At 31.5% G+C, this 14103-nt stretch overlaps 1 protein-coding gene across 3 annotated transcripts in view; it reads left to right on the forward strand.

Annotated features, from left to right (window-relative positions):
• Window positions 1-10458: 10458 nt before the first annotated feature.
• The window catches only part of LOC110097909 (E3 ubiquitin-protein ligase KEG), a 55805-nt gene continuing 52160 nt past the window's right edge, over window positions 10459-14103 (forward strand). For all 3 annotated transcript variants that reach the window (XM_020824556.2, XM_020824557.2, XM_020824558.2), the window contains exons 1-3: window positions 10459-11658; window positions 12965-13333; window positions 13417-13647. In XM_020824556.2, the coding sequence (XP_020680215.1) occupies window positions 10850-11658; window positions 12965-13333; window positions 13417-13647 (1409 nt within the window). In that variant the 5' untranslated portion in view covers window positions 10459-10849. The remainder of the gene's footprint in view (window positions 11659-12964; window positions 13334-13416; window positions 13648-14103) is intronic.

Genomic DNA, 14103 nt, shown 5'->3' on the forward strand with positions numbered 1-14103 from the left:
AAGAGGATGTTTTTGTATAACAACCTGCAGACTTTGAAAATTTGAAACACCCAAATCATATTTTCAAATTGAAAAAGGAATTATATGGTTTGAAACAGGCACCTAGGGCTTGATATGAGAGATTGAGCACATTCCTACTTGAGAGATCTTTTGAAAAAGGAAATATGGATACAACTCTCTTTTTAAAAAAATTAAGAGAGGATATACTCATTGTACAAATTTATGTTGATGATATTATCTTTGGATCTACAAATACAAATCTTTGTGATGATTTTTTTAAAATAATGAGTAGTAAATTTGAGATGAGTCTAATAGGAGATTTTAATTACTTTCTAGACTTTAGTATTAAGCAATTTGAGAATGGTACATTTCTTTGTCAATCAAAATACGTTAAAGATATTCTCTAAAAGTATGAAATGGACAATGCTAAACCTGTTAGTACACCTATGAGTTCCTCAGTACAATTGGAAAAGGAGCCTAAGGGAAAATCTGTTGATCAAAAGAAAGTTAGAGGGATAATTTGATCTTTGCTTTACCTGACAACTAGCCAACCTGATATCATGTTTAGTGTTTGTTTATATGCTAGATTTTAATCAGATCCAAAAAAATCACATTTGAAAACACTAAAAAAGATTTTAAGGTATCTGTTGGGAACTCGAAACTTAGAAATTTGGTATCCTAAGTTTATCTCTTCATTTGAAATTATTGGATATTCAGATTCAGATTTTGTAAGTTGTAGGGTTGATAGAAAAAGCACTTCTGGAATATATCAATTTATTATAAATTCATTAATCTCTTGGTCCAGTAGAAAATAAAATTCAGTAGCCCTATTTACTGCTGAAGCTGAATACATTGTATTAAGAAGTTGTGTGGCACAAGTACTTTAGTTGAAATAATAGTTAATTAATTTAAGATTAACTATAAGCAATATTTCTATTTATTGTGATAACACTAGTGCTATTTATATTTCTAAAAATCCTGTTCAATATTCAAGAACCAAATATATAGACATTTGGTATCATTTCATAAGGGATCATATATCCAAAGGAGAAATTGAACTTATTCATGTTACAACAGAAAATCAACTTGCAGACATTTTTACAAAATTACTAGCCTTTGACACTTTTAGTACATTAAGAATAAGACTTGATGTGATTGATTTGAATGCTTAAATATTAATTTCTACAATATTGATATGTGCTAATTAGTGTGTTTTTATATTTATGTTTTTGTGTTTTTTGTTTTCTATGTTTATTCGTATTTTGTTTTTTGAATTTTCTTGTTTGTGAGTCTTTGTTTTCCACATTAAAACTCTAATTTTTAAATTAACTTGAAAATTGAGTGACTTTTGTCTGTACGAAATCCATTTCGTACGGGATGAAGTGTGTAGCATATTTACTGTCAATTTTGAATGTTTACATGAAGTTATTAAGTTCTCAAATCATCATTCGTCTGTACGATCAACACGATCATCTGGATGATGTATATTTATTTGTATGTACGCATGTAGATGGTTATACGGATAAAAATCAGTTTATTTATTTCTGATCGTACGTACGAATGTTCAGTTCATACATACGAACATGTGGAACTTCAAAGTGGGGGACATTTTAAATCGTCATAAAAATGATCTTAAATATTTGATCGTCCAGGACAAACATCTGTTCGTCTGTACGATTGTATGGTCAAAAAAGTCTATATAAAAGGACATCTCGTAACTTACATGCTTACAAAAAGTCGTTTCATTTTTGGACTCACTCATTCGTCCATACGAAATATTTTTCGTACATACGAACCCAAAATCGTACGGGACGAATCTCTTTTCGTTCATACGAAAGTTTGTTTTTTCCTTTGAATTGAAAGGTTTAGAACTCAAATCTCATCTCCTCAAAAAATCACTTTCAATTCTCTATTCTCCTAGATCTTCTCCATGGCTAGTTCTAGCAAAAGGCAAAAGGTACTTGCTAAGGGACTCCCTAAACACTCAGGAGAAAACTTTCTATCCAAAGCAAATGAGGAGTCTTTCCCTAGGTTCTCATCCGTCAAAATCACTCCCTCTAGAGTCCTTCTCCAAGAACAACTCACTTTCAAGGTAATGTACCTTTTTGCTTCCACCCAATTTGATTTTATTCTCACTCTAATCCATCTCTACAACAAGAAAACTTTCCACTACTTTCTTGCTAATATGTCCTTTGACTCTGACCAAATTGTGATTAACTCATATGTTTTTAAGAAGAAAGTGGATATCACAAAGGAAGACTTAGGAATATTCTTGAACTTAAAAAATCAAGGGATTAGAGCTCACACTTTGACCTCTTCCTCAAACTTTGACTGGACTATAATAAAATAAGTTATTAGAGGATGTAGAGTAGTAGAACATTTGCCTAAGGTAGCAACCCTTAATCATAATGCCTGAATCATTCGGCATGTTCTTCGTACCTCCATTATTCATAAAGCTGGTGACCGAGTAAATATCACACCTCTTCTTTCTACAGTGACTTATCTGATTATGACAAGCCAACCTACAGATGAAGCCCAACTGATCATTAACTATATTTATGGACTTTCTGAGATTGGTCATGTCTCCCATAAAATAAAGAAAAATATAACCTTAAGATATCTTGTGATCTATATCTTGGAGAAGAAATATGACCTAGTTCATTTAGTACAAAATCTAGAGGAGCCTTTCTACTACAATGATGGATCTTTTCGAACAATTTTTAATAAAGAAAATTAAGTGATTAAGTAGTGATTCTGAGGAGGAAAGGAGAAGAGCTGCACCTCCACCTGCTGGTGAACCAAATTTTCAAGTTTTGGTTTACAGGTTTGATCATCTTGAGACTCATTTTGATCAACGCTTTGATCAAATTGAAACTCATCTATAACAATAGGATGCACAGTACCAGTAGGATATGGGTTAGATTTGAGAGCAAATGGATGGTATAAGCTCGAACATGGCTATGATGAGTAGCTATTTTAACTTATTTAACTAGCAACCTCCTCCGGATTAGGACCCCTCTGAGTGATGATTGTATTTCTCTATGATTTTCTCTATCAAATATGATGTGATGTGATTTTAGCATATATGTCTTTATGTTTTTATGTTATGTTTTGTATTTTTTTTAAAAGTCAATGTATTGATATCATTCATGCCAAATGTATCATCCTCTATTAATGATATCAATAAAAGTTCTCATATATTATTTTAGTATTTCTGATTTTATTTCAGAAATATGTTTAGCCTATATGATCATTCTCAAAATATTTGATCTCCCAAAAGTTATATCTGCAATTCATAAAATTGAATTCATTAGAAAAATCTAATTTTTTAAAATTTAAGTTGTGATTATAACTTGATCTGGTTAAGAATGTTAATCTCATGTTTCTTGTTAGACTAATATAATTTTTATATTATTATTATAATTATAATGTTTTCTTGTATTGTATTTCTCTTATCAATATAAATATTATTGTACTTAGAGAAATTTGAGATTTTAGATTATTGATTTTTAGAAAGATCAATATTACTCTTAAAAATGTACAAATGTATAAAATATCAAAAGAATATGCAATGGTTCGCAAATTAAAAAAGAGGCATAAAATTAGCCCAAAAATTCAAAAAATGCACAAAAAAAAATGTGTCACAAAAATTAAAAAGATGCACAAAGCACCACAAGTTATATTTGATTCTTTCCCTAATCTTTTAATCTTTCAATTCAAATTAATCTTCTGTACGATTTTTATTTGATATTGAAAATTTGAAATATAAAAATTTTACATGCATCTACTTTACAATGATTTTGTTTATCTCGTTGTCTAAATTGATTCATGATTATGATATTTTTTTTCTTAGAAATGTTATATCTCTTCTTAAATCATTTAAATACATATATTTCTCTAATGATGTTTTAATTTTATTTGCTACTATATCTTAATCCCTATCAAAGATCAATTATTTAAGGATTTTCATATGACTTATATCATTTTTGTATTGTTCTTTTTTTTTTCTTCACTTTTTACTGTTGTCAAAAAGGGGAAGAACTATTATTTTGTATGTTTTGTTTTGTTGTATTTGTTTTATCATTCGTGCATTTTGTTTTATCGTTGTTAATTGTTGATTGTTCTTTATGTTTAAGTGACTGTGTGAATTAAAAATTTTAAAAAAATTATGTTCAAATGCCCCTTATTCTCACATGCTTATTAATTTAGGGGGAGTTTGGGAGATACTTAAAAATTTGAAAAATATACAAACAATAATTATTTTGCTATCATCAAAAAGCGGGAGATTGTTAAGAGAGTTGATACTTACCTTTTTTTCATGTTTTATATTCTTGCAACTTATTATTTTGATGATTCTAAATATTATTGTATTAATTATTAATTTATCCTAACACATTTTTGGAAGAAGTATTTTTGGCTCTTGTGTGTACTAACATTTCAAGGAAATCGTACTCCATATTGTTGAAGACTTCAAGTAAAGTTCTGTTTATAATATTATATAATTTAAAGTCTATATTTTGTTCAACTTTGTGAATTATGATTACTTCACTTTTTTCTCTTGTCATTCTAGATTTCTCTTGAGAAGATCTATCAAGGAGATACGGTTCTCTGCCGACACTTGGAGAGTGTGAAAGTACGAAGGGTTCTCTGCCCACACTTGAAGAGTGTGAAAGGATGAAGGGTTCTCTCCCCACATTTGGAGAGTGTGAAAGGATGAAGGGTTCTCTACCTACACTTGAAATGTGTGAACAGCCGACGGTTCTCTGCCGCACCGGGTAGTGGTGGAAGAGAGTTTTTCTGAAGACTTCTCCACCTTGCTGTGGGGGTAAAAGGAGAGACACTAGTGGTATTAGTGCAATACTCAGAGGGTGCCTCCGGGGAGTGGATGACCGAAACACTATAAATCCCGTGTCTTTTATTTTTCCGCTACTTTTTATTTTACTATTTTGTGCTTAATGTGTGGTTGAAAAATTGTTTTAAATTTTTATTAAAAAAGGTTTTATATCAGTTTAAAATTTAAGAGGGAAAAATTTTAAATTACCAATTCACCCCCCCCCCCCCCCCCTTTTTCAAAATTTGAGAAAAATTATTTTAGATATTTTTGGTCTTCTATAATTTTTCCAATATTAATTAAATTCCATTTTTAATGTTATTTTAAATTTTCAAAATTTAAGGTTTATGTTTTAACATTTAGTTTTGGAAAATTAATTTTAATTATATATATTTAAAATCCTTTTGCGTTGCACTTGATTATGTTTTTGTAATTTTCAACAGATATTTAATAATTTTGCATGGATTTAATGAGGATTTATTAATAAGTAAAGTAATTAATTACCTTTTCTATAAGCTTTCTAATTATTTAAGGCATGTCTTGATTTCAATTTCTAGGATGGCACATACACCTACTTTTAGGTCTCTCCTAGTTTCAAGTTTCTTTGAATGATATGATGTGATTACATTTTTCTCACTTAGAGACAAAAATTAAGGACTCAACTTATAAATTTAAGAAAATTCCTAGAAAATTAAATGTTCATCTATTAGAGATAAAATATAAAATACTTAAGACATGCTTTAACTTATGGAAAATTCCCATTGATTTTAAAAATCATTGGTCAATTATTTAATTAACTAAAAAATAATTTATTAATTAAGCTTCAAACTTCAAAAAGCACAATAAATTAAAATGAAATAACAAAAATATAAAAAAATATCATCTGACCATAATTTAACTCTTAACTTAGAAAATTTAAATGCCCCTTGACTGAATTTCAATTTTTAAGCTTAATTTAAATTTTAATAAAAATTAATATTAAATTAGTTCAATTAATTAAAAATAATTATAAATTTCAAAAAATTACCAAGCACTTGAGAACACTTCCTTATATCACTTCTGACCTTTGGGAGTGATTTCGAGAAGTTTGGAATCAAGTTTGATCAAAATCCTTAAAATCTTCCTTAATTAAATAATATAAAATTTCAATTAAATAGTCAAACTTTAAAAAACCATAACTAATTTTAAAAAAAAATTTAAATTGACTTGAAATTCCATAAAATATGAAACCAATCTTTAAAACCAGCAATCAATTGGTTTAATTAAAAATTATTAACTCTTAAATCTTAACCAATTAAGTCACTTAATTAATACTAGTTATTACTAGGTAATCCAGACCTACTAGGCTATTAAATTAGTCACAAGAAATGTGAAATAAATTTTACAGCCCTAGTGTAAATAAATATAGTAATCAATTAACATTTAAAATACATCTTTAAAATCAACATTAAGACATTAATACTAAAATTCAAATTAAAATCCCTTAAGTCTTTCAACCAATCAAAGTTATAAACAACTTTAATAAACTACTAGTTATAGGATATATCCAAACCACACAACCTATGTAATATACTTTAAATTTTTTACTATGGTAGTTTTAATTTTAAGTTAGGGCGGTGTTTACTAAAATTAAGTGATTTAAATGTTTATTTAAATATTAATTACATACAATCTATGAATTGATTTGATGGGCATTAAATTACCTTTAGGTTATTACCAATCTAGATACTAACATGATCTACTACATGAGGCCATGCTCATACAGGGCTAAATAAAAGGGGGGTAAAAATTAAACTTTTAGTTAATAAGTTTTTTTTATAGGTGCTATAGTTGCTAAGTCCTCCTTTTAATTTTAAAAAAAAAAGCATGACCAAGTATGGCTCTAAATTTAATTTAAGAACATATATTTAAAATCTTGGGATGTCAATTTTAATTATAAATGCTTAGGATAACCTTGGAGGTGATCTGCAGCCTTTTAATTTTTGAAATTTTAATGTATTTTAATTCAAGTCAAGTGTTGTAGTGTACAAGCAACATTTGGGGTGGGATACACATCTAACTTAGAATCTAAAGTGGAGGAAAAATCCCTTAGGGAAGAATTCCCTTCCATTTGGATATCGAAGTTAACATGATTTCAAATATCTAAAGAGAAAAAAATACCTCTTCGGGGAGGAGTTTCTTTCATTTAGATATTCAGACCTGACGAATTTAAAAAGCTTGTAAAAGGACGAAGGAGTGAAGATATAGAGGAATCTCACACTCAAAATCAGTTTAGGTAGTCTTAGGAGTAGAATTCGGGTTGTTATCAGTGGTACCTGATCATTTTTAATTTCTACAGATCCTAGGTTATAATATTAAGTGGCACTTACCATATGAATATTAAATTTAATTAATTAATTTTATTTACTTATATACATTAATTATATAGTAGAAATAACATACTTTTCTATTTTTTATTGCATGTCATTTTTTATTTAGTCTGGAATAATTGAAGGCTCATGAGGGTATGCAAAAAATTCTACTCAAATAAATTAAAAATTTTAAACTCACATAGAAACTCTAACATTTTAAGAAGTAAGTTCAAGATCACCGAGAGTTTCTCATGCAATCATATTGAATTCTTCTCCTCCTTATTAGGCACATCCATGTTTGTGGGTTCTAGGAGACTATTTGACCTATTATGGTGCAGTTCTCTCTAGGGGATATTGTATAATCTCTAGGATAAAATTTATTTTTAAGACTAATTTTAAAAATACTTTATATTCAATTTATGAATTCATTTAGTCAATTAGCACACATTTTATTAAAAAAAAATTAAAAGTGTCTAAAATATTAATTACACTTTAGTTTCAAGTATCAAATCACCCTACATGTGTTAAGGGGCTAATTAGGATATGCTCTAAATGTCAGCCTCAATTCCATAAACTTAATCAAATAGCATCCCTATCACTCATTCATAAAAAATCAGACTCATGGATTTTAAGTGCTTTGGTGGTTAGTTGACTCCCTAATCTAGGTTGGGATACCACATTTGCACCACATTAGCTAGGTTCGAGCCACTATCTTTTAGTGCCCAATTTAGATCTAAGTTCTGAGGTGGATTCCAAATCTTAAGTCATCATATTCCAGAAATATAATAATACTATTCTAATAAATTGATCAACTCAAATTAACTCTCTTCAATCCAAAATTTAAATCCAAGCCTATAGGGTAGGCTAGGGTGTTTACTTAAATTTTTTAGAATCCTAAAATACCTCCTACCTTTCATCTTTTGACCTCCAGAATAAGTGTTCAAAATTTGATCCAATCTCATTTGAAATTCAAATGTTACTCATTTGATATCAATCTTTGAACACTTAAAATGAAAATTTTATAGTTATTTTAATTGAGAGTCTTTGTAGGAAACTTAGGTTTCCTATGATATAATTAACTACGAGGGCTTATGCTTGTAGGAGATTTAAAAAATACAGATCAGTTTTAAAATCACATTAAAAAAAAACTCAATTAACTTTCTTTGAGAAAATTAAAATTAACGACAATCATTATTGTCATATTCAAATGATTGATAATGAATGATATCTTCTTTCTTTGGGAAGATATATCATTTTATTATAATAATTTTGATTATGAAATTAATGATCATTTATTCAGATTATCATAGTTAAATATTACATCAAATATCATTATGACTCTCTGGGGTCATATGTGGTTCTTCCCTAAATTTGCCTACGATAATCAAGATAAACCTACAATTTTATAATATGAACTCATTAGATAATGGTATTTTCACTTCCCGAGGTGATATATCATTCATAATGACATATTCGATTTCAAAACTAAAATTCAAAAAATTAAATTCCACTAAAGAAAACGTTTTAAACTACTTTTTTAGACAAACACACACATCAACATCATAGTGGAGAGCTTAACAAAAATCTGCTATAGAGCTTAGTACTATTAAGCTATCCAATCAACACTGCAGCACTATATCGAAGCCAGTAGTGTCAAATATCTCAATGCTATAGTGGAAGACAGTTGGATCAGTGAATCAAAGTGATCATTGGTGAACAAATGCACGAGTTCAGTAGGGCCACCAAGCCAATGTCATAATGGCACCAAGCCAAAGTCGTAGCGCTAGTTTAAAAAAAAAAAAAGAATAACTTTAAATAGGCACCTTATTTATTCCTTATAAAAAGAAGCCACTTAGAGGAGTCATTTGTAGTGTCATTTTGTGAGAGTGTGTAAGTGTGTGTGAGTTATAATGGAGAGTGAGTATCCTATCTTATGTTCCTACAAGCTTGGTAGAGACGATGAGCATAATTGCTTCGATCTACAATCACCATAGGAATACCCCTCTATAATGCAAACATGTACTTTTAAGTATTAATAAGTTCATTGTTTATAAACATTAGAAAACTTTTATTTCTACATTTTGAACGGTTTATTTTTAATTTGCAGACACAATTTCTATAAGCTTATTAGACAAACATAACAATCCTGTAAGCAATAATAAAGAAAATGTAAGATGCTTTTAATGCTTTCTTGTGAGATCGACACGCTATTCATCACTTTATTACTTGATACGATAATGTGAGCTTGTGTTTTAAATAAAATTTATACTTAGAAAAAATTAAACTACCATATGATATTTGATTAGTGACTATAAACATAAGTAAAATCTTGTGATTCCCGCCGCATCACTCTAAGCAAAGTAGAAGTCAAAACACCATGAAGTAAAGCAAACCTAGATGGGCCTAGGGCTATAGGATGAGGAGAAATTATAGAAATATGCATCAATAACAGAGAAAAGGGTCCTACTTTTCCAACTCCTTTCACCTTTTCTTACTTATCTAATTAATTAGATAGTTATAAGAATAATTAGCAATTAAAAACATATTAAAAAACCACTTAAAAATAATGAAATAGTTAATAGTGTAAATAAAATTAAATAATTAGTTATTTTAAATAATAATTAAATTATTAATTAGACAATTATCATTACAATTAATATTATAATACTTATTAAAATAACACCTAAATAAATAATTTGATAATTAATATTATAATTACTAAATAAATCATAAATTAAGCTATTGGATAGTTAAATTAACTTATATTTATATTATTTATAATTATAGCTTATTAATTAAAATTGAAATAAATAAGTAACTCCTTTAAAACATAAATATCATATGATTTAATTATCTTAAATCCTGAATAATATCTTCAAATAATTTTATATAATTTAAAATTTTAATAAATTCAATTCAATTAAATTAATAAAATTTTATTTAAATTAAGTCCTAGCTTCAACTAAATAGGCCATAAGTTCGAAAAAATTACACGCCCAATTTTGAAGCTAAAAGATCATAGTTAAATAAAAAATGCTGTAATCCTTTTCTTTTAATAGAATGGGCTTTGCCCCCAATTTTACCCAAAAAAAAAAAAATGCTCAAACATTTTTTGGCAAAAAGGACCAAATTCATGGCCCACTGCCCGCTGACCCCCAGGAAAGTGGACACGCGTCTCCGGTCCGGTTCAACCAGAATTATCGTTGCTGAACCGGATCGAAAATTTGCAGAAGATGATTTGGACTAAAAACTGAGAAATTAAAAAAGCCTGATATACGAAAATGCCCGCAGCGGAAGAAAAGGTGGGCGGAGGTCGACGGAGAAAACTCACAAAAGCAACTCGACAAAGAAAAGATAGAGAGAGATAGCAAGCGAGCGAGAGAGAGAGAGAGAGAGTTGCTATCTTACCCCATCTTCCGAGCCTTCCTTCTACTAGAGCTCCAAAAGCTCAAAATTTTTACTCCGAATCAAAACTTATTACCCTCGTCCCCTTTCCCTGGGCGCAATGCTCCCCTTTTCTTCTCTGTTCTGGATCTGAAACCCTCCAGCTACCAATCCGATGCCATCGCACTCTTCCTTCCCATTTTCCCATCTATTATCTGAATCTAGGGATTAGGGCTTAGGATTTCAGGCCTTTTCTCTATTTATCACTGTCAAAACCCTTGCAATGAAGGTGCCGTGCTGTTCGGTTTGTCACTTGAGGTACAACGAGGAGGAGCGAGTACCGTTACTTCTCAACTGCGGGCATGGATTCTGTAAATCGTGCCTCTCCCGCATGTTCGCGGCTTCAACGGACACCACCCTCTCTTGCCCTCGTTGCCGTCACCCGACCGTCGTCGGGAACAGCGTTCATGCCCTCCGAAAGAATTTCCCTATCCTTTCCCTGCTCTCTTCATCCCCATCTTCCCCGTCGTTTGAGTGCGACTTCACTGACGGAGAAGACGCTAGTGTCGCTGCCGCGACGGAGGACGACGAGCCTGCTGACAGCGAGGACGATGATGACTACTTCGGCTCTCGCAGCCGTCGCCGCCGTGGCCGACTATCCCGCCCTTCGGTTTCTGGATGCTGCTCGAGCTCCGCGGGCGCTTCATGTAGTCCCATTGACCTTAGCTCGCACCATGACCTCAAACTACTGCGCCTGCTAGGAGAAGGCAGGACTGGGCAGGAGACTTGGTCTGCAGTGCTCTATGGCAGCTCGTCTGTTTCCAGTGGTGCTCCTTCTGGTTCTGGTGGGCGGTGCAGGCACCAGGTTGCGGTAAAGAGGGTGCCAATAACGGATGATATGGATGTCGTTTGGGTGCAGACCAGGCTGGATAGCTTGAGGCGTGCCTCAATGTGGTGTAGGAATGTTTGCACATTCCATGGAGCACTCCGTTCTGATGGGTATCTCTCTCTCATCATGGATAGATACAACAGCTCTGTTCTAGCTGAGATGCAACAGAACAAAGGGAGGCTAACGTTGGAACAGATTCTAAGGTTCTTAACTTCTATTTACTTTCTCAAATAACGCGCCAAAACAATATATTCTTATTTTTTCGTACCCTTTATCAAAATTTGATGCTGTTGGGCAGAGTCTAGGGGCTTAAGACTGAAATTCTCAGGTACTTTCTTTTATTAAGGAAAGCTGTATCTTTTGAGAGTTGTCTTGCCTTTTGTTGTCATTAACTTTTAATTTGGGAAGTATTTTTCTTGTAACTTTTGGAGGCCTGAATGAACATGAGGCATTTGGGAAAAAAAATCTTGGAGAGAAGGGTTACTTGGTTGTTATCTGTTCTGAAGTTGCAGAATTGGTCATAGATATTTTCATCTGCTAAGTGCTTTAGTGTTAGCTTACTCAGGAAGCGATATTGAAAAAAAATAATGTATAATTTGAGAGATCCTCAGATTTGGATTTATATATGTTGATTATGCATGCCATTTTTAACATATGAAATGTTTTCTTATCCCCCTTATTTAGCCATTTTATTTGGGCTACTCTAATGCTAAGTTTCCTTTCGCGTTATTTATGCTGATAACATTGGACTTTATATCCTCTTATGTATATGAAGCAGCCACCTCATTTTGTGGCATTTTATTTTTGTGATTTGTTTAGATAAGCATGGTCTACTTCTGTAAAAAAAAAAAGAAAAAGAAAAAAATGATTATCTTGTTGATTTTTGTGGTTGGGCCTTTGGAGACATCTCATCATCAGAAATTAGCAGTTTCATAAGTTTTGAGCTATCAAGACTGGCCCTTCCATAACATGGGGCAGAAAAGAAGGGAAGCTTCTTCTTAAAGAAACATATGATAGCATTGTAATAGACCAGAACTGTTTGACTTCTGCTAATGGCGTGTCATTGCATAATTAATTATTTCAAACTTCAGAAAAATAGAACATGAGAAAGGATTACATGTTATTCTCTTAGGAAAAATGGTTGACGCAGTAACCACTTCGTTCTGCATTTTATGCAAGTTGAAGCTGAACAGTCAGTTATGCTTTCTACAGTAATTCTTCTTGAAGAGAATTTGTGTCGTTAAAAATGATTAATTTACTTTAATTGTGCTTGCCTTCCCTTCATAAAGGCTTTTCCTATTTTTCCTTGGTATAATTTCTTATTATGTTGACTAGTGTAAAGTTCTTCAGCTTGTATTTGATATAATTCTTTTGTGGGGCTTCAACCTGCTAGGAAGGGTACATTAGTTGATTGTGCTTCTGGACAATTTTGATTATTGTATTATTTGTGCATTATATATTGAGAAAAAAAACTTTTTAAATCCGAGCTAACTGGATCTTGGTTTGTAGATATGGGGCAGACATTGCACGTGGTGTGGCAGAACTTCATGCAGCAGGTGTTATTTGTATGAATTTGAAGCCATCAAATCTTCTATTGGATTCAAATGGGCGGGCAGTGGTTTCTGATTATGGGCTTCCTGAGATTCTGAAGAAACCTTGCAAGAAAGCTCGATCTCTTCCTGAGGAAAGCTCTTTAAAGATGCACTCATGCATGGATTGCACAATGTTAAGTCCACATTACACAGCTCCAGAGGCATGGGAACCTCTGAAAAAGTCGTTGAATTTATTTTGGGATGATGCTGTTGGTAGTGTATCTGGGGAGTCTGATGCTTGGAGTTTTGGATGCACCTTAGTTGAAATGTGTACTAGTTTTGTTCCGTATGTGAAGTCTCATTCTTCACTTTTTCTCAGTAATTTATTTTATTGTGAACACCATGGTATGAGTAACAATCTTTATGTAGATGGTCTGGCTTGGGCTCAGAGGAAATTCATCGTGCTGTTGTCAAAGCAAGGAGCTTGCCTCCACAATATGCAAGTGTGGTTGGTGTTGGAATTCCTAGGGAGTTGTGGAAGATGATTGGAGAGTGTCTGCAGTTTAAAGCTTCAAAGAGACCTACTTTCCATGCAATGTTAGCAATATTTCTTCGGCACTTGCAAGGGATTCCTAGGAGTCCACCTCCTAGTCCTGAGAAGTAATTTCAGTCTGTCGTTCACTTTCCAGTTTTTACATGTTCGTTTTTCTTTATTGCCCTTTATATGTGCTGCGAAGTGGTTAGACTATATTTATTTATTTATTTATTTTGATTGTAATTAAACCTATTGTTTTGTAGATTATGCCCTAGAGGCCTGATGGTGAATGTTTTGGATTAATTCTCATCATCTTATAGCTTGTATTGTGCTTATTAAAATTGTAATGATTAGTAGATTTTTAAGCATGTTTAGTTGCATATTAATGTTTTTTAAAGAATAATATCAAAATCATGTTATATGAATATGAATATTAGGCAATAAAAAAGTTAACAAATTTATGTATAAAAATGAAAATTGTTAGATGGATATGTAGTAAAATGAGAAAGGATAAATTAAGGATTAGTTATTATTAGAAAGATGTTCAGTAGCAACTATTGAAAATATAATAGTAAAAAAAA

This window comes from Dendrobium catenatum, unplaced genomic scaffold, assembly GCF_001605985.2.
Source record: "Dendrobium catenatum unplaced genomic scaffold, ASM160598v2 fragScaff_scaffold_1720, whole genome shotgun sequence".
NCBI classification, from domain to species: domain Eukaryota; kingdom Viridiplantae; phylum Streptophyta; class Magnoliopsida; order Asparagales; family Orchidaceae; genus Dendrobium; species Dendrobium catenatum.